The 6,310-nt window shown below is 32.6% G+C and overlaps 1 protein-coding gene across 1 annotated transcript in view; it reads left to right on the top strand.

The window, feature by feature from the left end:
- LOC21408344 (nuclear/nucleolar GTPase 2) overlaps positions 1-5,461 on the top strand; it is a 6,977-nt gene extending 1,516 nt beyond the window's left edge. Inside the window, exons 5-12 of the mRNA XM_024167296.1 lie at positions 1-21; positions 442-543; positions 656-760; positions 937-1,065; positions 1,673-1,813; positions 3,478-3,578; positions 4,125-4,182; positions 4,766-5,461. Of these exons, the coding sequence (XP_024023064.1) occupies positions 1-21; positions 442-543; positions 656-760; positions 937-1,065; positions 1,673-1,813; positions 3,478-3,578; positions 4,125-4,182; positions 4,766-5,152 (1,044 nt within the window). The 3' untranslated portion in view covers positions 5,153-5,461. The remainder of the gene's footprint in view (positions 22-441; positions 544-655; positions 761-936; positions 1,066-1,672; positions 1,814-3,477; positions 3,579-4,124; positions 4,183-4,765) is intronic.
- The last annotated feature ends 849 nt before the right edge of the window (positions 5,462-6,310 follow it).

Below are 6,310 nucleotides of genomic sequence, written 5' to 3'. Positions count from 1 at the left end.
TCTTCCGATGTTGTTGTCCAGGTCAGTACTCCACACAATTATCCTGCAAGTCAGTTTGATTAACTTGGTTTCAATTCAATTTTCTTGAATGGAATGAATATTTGGGAATTTCATGACTACGATTAGCTTCCTTGTCAATTCTCTTGTAAAATGGGAACAGATAATTCTATGATCTTGCTCCATCAACCAGCACACTGTAAAGTACAAGTTTTTTTTTGCGGGGATGCTGAAGAGTTGTTAACAAGAAATAATTCTTATGTAGTTTACACGAGATACTCAGACACACACATGTTACATTACACACATATATTTGTCTGTGTGCGTATTTATTGTTTCATCTATATGCTTGCTTAACAAACTTGTTCATGTCAAGATATTGCTGATACACGTCATTGAAAGTTGCTTCTTGATTGTCTTCTCCTCTCGAATTTTCTTTTATAGGTTTTAGATGCAAGAGACCCCCAAGGTACAAGATGTTACCACTTGGAGAAGCATTTGAAAGAGCACTGCAAGCATAAAAATATGATTCTTTTGTTAAACAAGGTCTGTTACACTTCTCGTGTTGTGGAGGGCAATAAGATTTTGAGGATTAGTCCTCCTTTGTTTCTGTCAAATTCTTCTACAGCTTGAAAATATTAACACTTGGTGTCCTCAGTGTGATTTAGTTCCTGCATGGGCAACAAAAGGATGGCTGAGGGTACTATCCAAAGAATATCCTACTCTTGCTTTCCATGCTAGCATCAACAAGTCATTTGGCAAGGTAGCTTTAGAATTTAGTATACTACTCCCTTTGAAAGTGCATCTATTATGTCGCGTTGTGGCCGTGCATTTATTATGTTGCATTGTGGCTTAAGTTAACTTCATAAATTCATATTGAGTTTAGAGTTGATATTTGGTTTGTTGATTATCTCCTTCTGTCTGTGTTGGTGCACTTAGGGTTCTCTTCTATCGGTTTTGAGGCAATTTGCCCGCTTAAAGAGCGACAAGCAAGCGATTTCTGTCGGATTTGTTGGATATCCCAATGTCGGGAAGTCATCAGTTATTAATACATTGCGAACCAAAAATGTAATGTACTTAATCTCTTTTCATTTTTATGGTGTTTAGACATGCACTATTTTAGTTTATCTAGTTATGCTTTTACATAATTTGAGGTCCATTTTATAGCATTTACATGGAATCCGATCATGTAATAGTCCTAATAAGAAATGATTGGAATCATAATGCAGTGACCATGGACATTAAAATCTTTTCATGAATCTTCCAGTTGTTACTCATCTTTTATGATTGGTTTTATCTCTTCCTTGCAAATAAGGATGTGGTAATGTTTCACCATACTAAATCGTCTGACTGTGCAATGATTTAGGACAACTTTGGACTTGACTTTGCAATGGTCTGATGGGGCGTGCTTATAACTAGTAATGCTTGAAAGAGTATATGATATCTCTTTCAGATGTTGAACTTTGTGGATGAGTTTAGTTATTAAGTTTTGGGAAAATGATGTTGATCTTTTGTAAAAAGGTTCACGTACTTTTGAAAAGACTGCTCGGGATCTTAAGATTTTTGTATGCATCTTTTCTTGTTATTTTCTTGCCTTGCATGGCGGCATGATCATACTTCTAGCTAGTTTGGTGCATGATATAGCTAATGCATGTATGTGTTTCTTTCTCTACAGGTTTGCAAGGTTGCTCCTATACCAGGGGAGACTAAAGTGTGGCAGTATATCACACTTACAAAGAGGATTTTCTTGATTGACTGTCCTGGAGTTGTTTATCAGAACAGGGACTCTGAAACTGATATTGTGCTGAAGGGAGTGGTATGTTGTCGTTAATTTTTCTGACTTTGGTGGCAGATCTATCTTTTTTCTTCATTAGGTTTGCGTGTGCAATTTGTTATTGAAATGTTTTATGCTTTTGGATTTTGGAACATTAATATTTCTGTTTTATTTTTATTTCCATTATAGTTATTGTTATTATGAATTATTGTTGTTTTTTTGTCATTTATTATTGTAGATATTTAATTGTTTCTTAACCTTTCCGTTTGTTTTCTGATTAGTTACTCCAGTTTGAAGAATTTATTTTCCTACTTCCTAGGATGAGTATCCTTATCATTTTACCTTTATGGACACGTTCCCTTCTTAGATTCTTCATAATTGTTCAACCCATAAAGGCTCTCAATTAGATGAAAAATAAATTTCATGATTATGCTCCTTCATCTAGTTTTTGGAGTTATTTGTTGTTTTATCTTGTCAATTCTCTTTTTTCTGAGGCTGCTATTTTGGATACATTATTTTGAGGCTGCTGTTTTGGATACATTATTTTGAGGTGGAAGAAATTGTCGACAAGCATGCTTATTACTTTATTTTTTGTCTGCTTATTTTCTATGGCTTAGTTTGATATTGCTTTTCGCTTCCAAAATCAGTTTCTGCTTGTAGCAAAAGCTGATTTTAGTGTTTGGTATATCTCTTCAAAAGTGTTTTTTGAAGAATTTTTGAAGAATCTATAGCCAAAATAAGAAGCAACCCAAATGCAACTTTAGCTTTTAGATTGTGCGGGAATTAGCATAGTACAATTAATGAAACTTTCATAATACCCATAATACCACTAATGAAATTTAAAATTTATAATCTTATCAATCTAAAATTCAGACTCATAATATAATATAATATAATTTTATATAATAATACAATAATATAATATAATAGTAATATTGTAACAAATAATATCATAATTATATAATTATGATATTATTTGTTACAATATTACTATTATATTATATTATATAATCATTATTATATTATAATAATATTTCAATTATAATATAATTAAAAATTACAACTATATTATATTATATAATCATTATTATATTATAATAATATTTCAATTATAATATAATTAAAAATTACAACTATATTATATTATATAATCATTATTATATTATAATAATATTTCAATTATAATATAATTAAAAATTACAACTATATTATATTATATAATCATTATTATATTATAATAATATTTCAATTATAATATAATTAAAAATTACAACTATATTATATTATATAATCATTATTATATTATAATAATATTTCAATTATAATATAATTAAAAATTACAACTATATTATATTATATAATAATTGTTTTTTGTATTATATTAAATATAATATTAAATATATATTATATTGTAATTATATATATTATATTATAGTATAATATAATGTAGTCGTAATTTTTTACTATCTACAGTAATTCAACCTCATAATTTTTTAAACGTTATTATATTGATTTTGAAACCAGCACAGCTACTATAATTATAGTTTACCAAACACTCAGCTGTTTTTTTGTAACAGTTGCTTCTTTCTTCAACACAGCTAAAAGCAATTTTTTCAAAATCTATAGCACTACCAAACAAAGCCTACGTACGTCATGCAAATTTCATTTGATATTCATGGGGGAAATAATTCTAGTACTTTTGACAGGTGCGCGTGACAAACTTGGAAGATGCTGCAGAACACATAGGAGAAGTTTTGAAACGAGTTAAGAGGGTGCACTTGGAAAGAGCATACAAGATAAAAGATTGGTGTGTTACCTTTTCTCTGTGATGGGGTTTTAATGTTTTTATGTCCGCTGAATTAAAGATTATGCTGGTGTCATAGACTTGTGTCCAGATAGTTCAGCCTGGTTTTTGAGGTCCACTTTTCTCAAACAAGAAGTTGATATTCCTAGGGTTAGATCTACGCCAGAAAATTGTTTCTTTCTGTTTTTTTATGCTTGCTAATAATTGAGGTGATATTTATTTGTTTATAGGTCCGATTGACCTATGATGAGTTTGTCAATAAAATTGACTTTTTCTCTTTTTCTAGCTTGATTTTAATGGTTGAGGTGATATTTATGTAATTATGTTTATCAGTTGGACATTGTCGTGAATGAAAGGCTGCAGCATAGATCTATCTTCTGTCTATTTTATACTACGTTAATGTGTTCGTCAAGATCGCATTAGTTTTGTATTATTGTATTTTCTTTTTTTTCATTGTCCTCCAACGCTGTAAGGACCTTTTTTCTCTTCACGGAAAATTCCAGTATGAAGAGTTACATATAACCGTTTCATCCATTATTTTATTTTCAGGGAGGATGAGAATGACTTTCTAGTTCAACTGTGCAAACTGACGGGCAAGCTTTTAAGGGTAATTCTTTATGTTTTAGTGTTTTACTGGTAATTAGACTTCTTTCTTTTTATTTTTCATTTCAAAGCTATTGTTCAGTCTGAATGTATAGCTCAATGATGTTATCCAATTTGGGAAGGAAAGAAAATTATAAAGAGTGAAAATAGGGAACTTTAGTGAATTAGACAGTGGGACCGAGAGTAATTTGTTGTTTTTCTTCCTCTATAAATTCATGCCTTGTTGCAATTGTATACCAGTTTAGGTCTCTTACCTGTTCAACCGTGTTGGACTGTGCCATGCATTTTGCATATTCCCTAAGGAACCATTGTAAAACTAAACCCTGCAAGAGTTTCTTGCTGACAAAATCTAGAGCTTCCTTTTTCTTTCAGGGGGCTAATATGGATTAAAGAGTTGCATATATAATATATTATATATTTTATTCCCTTTGTGACTGCTGGATAAACATGCAATATGGTTTTTGGTAATTTACTATATTTTGGCCCAATTTTGCCTGTGTTCGAGATGAGTGGTCGCAACCTACTGAATTATCCCTTATTTTTTGGTTTGGAAAGCTTAATGGGAATTTTTATTTGGCTCCCTCTAGGGTGGTGAACCCGACTTGACGACTGCAGCAAAGATGGTCCTTCACGACTGGCAGAGGGGGAAGATACCATTTTTTGTGCCCCCTCCTAAGCAAGAAGATGAGTCATCAACGGAACCTGATGCTAGTGGTAAAGATGACGACGCAGCTGAAGGTAGCGATAAGGCATCCGCAGCCTTTAAAGCCATTGCAAATGTCATTTCATCCCAACAACAAATGACTGTTCCTGTTCAAAGGGATCTATTTAGTAAGACAGAATTAAAAGGTGAAACAGCCGAGCAGCTTCTGACTTCGTCCCAACAGCAAATGAGTGTCCCTGAGAGTGAAACCAAATCAAAGGGTGAAACAGATGAACAGCTTCTGACCAGTGAGGACGAGACAAATGAGTAACTTTGAGCCACTCAGCAAGTTAGATGAGCAACTTACGGTGTTTTTTTTTTTTTTGGTTGAAGCAACTTTCGGTAATTGAGTCTTACAATTTTGTTGTATTAGAAAAAGTCGTCACTTTTTGGAGTTCAGCATAGTAGGTCTTTTACTTGGTGCCCAGTAATGTTATTATCTAAAATTTTGTTTTAGTGTCCTCTTTCAGACGGACGGACAGACAGAGCGAACTTAATGTGGTTGATTTTTACCAGAGTAATTGTTTCAATGTGGAATATGAGATAAGGTCGCAACAGGAGTGAGTTGTGCTTCTTTTAATGGCTCTATATACGTATATATGTGTGTGTGTGTGTGTGTGTATATATATATATTCCGTTTAAACTATATACACTAAAAGTTGCTATATGCATGTGGTTTGGATTCTCTCTTCGTAATTTTTACTAGTTAATTAACAAATCCATAATCTTGAGAAGGAAGGTAAAATGAGAAGACAGATTATCATAATCACAGATGGACAGAGATTGTCATTTGTATAAGAGCAATGGTGTGAAACAAAAATTTTACCAAAAAAAAGCCTTGTGAGGTCAGAATATTGAACGTCTTAGCCGTCGCCATTTTCACATGTAGATCCTCTTATCCTACTCATTGACCAGTTTTTTCTATTTTTTTTTTTTTTAATTTTTGGGACCAAAAGTTACTTCACAAGTACGCTATAACTGGTGTCTTCTTTTTGACATTGAGGTTGTGCTAAGATCAGAGACGCTAATCACGTGTTAGACTCCATCAAAAGTCGAAGCTTTGGATTGTATGGATGAAAGCCGTAGACCTGTTTACTAAATCATCACCTACCAAACGGACTTGTAACTTCTACAGATTGAAACAAACCAGCGAATGATGAATTTTATTTTAGACAAACAGACACATCACCTTGAGAGGCTTGTGTTTCTGGTTCAAGTATAGTTGAACCAGCTCGTTTAATCTACTCTATGACACGGCAAGTTCGAATCCGTGACTCCAAGTTAAACCAGCCTAGTGGCACTCAAAGAACAACGCGCCGATTAATTTTCCCTCAATAAACCAGCTCTGTGTTTCGTTCAAAGTATTGTTTTGGGGTATTATTATTTCTCAGTGTTTTTTGGAATTCTCAAGTGTTTGTCATTTTTATAT

This window comes from Morus notabilis, unplaced genomic scaffold (genome assembly GCF_000414095.1).
Source record: "Morus notabilis unplaced genomic scaffold, ASM41409v2 Scaffold100, whole genome shotgun sequence".
In the NCBI taxonomy this organism is placed as follows: domain Eukaryota; kingdom Viridiplantae; phylum Streptophyta; class Magnoliopsida; order Rosales; family Moraceae; genus Morus; species Morus notabilis.
This window is presented reverse-complemented; position numbering and strand designations above follow the sequence as displayed.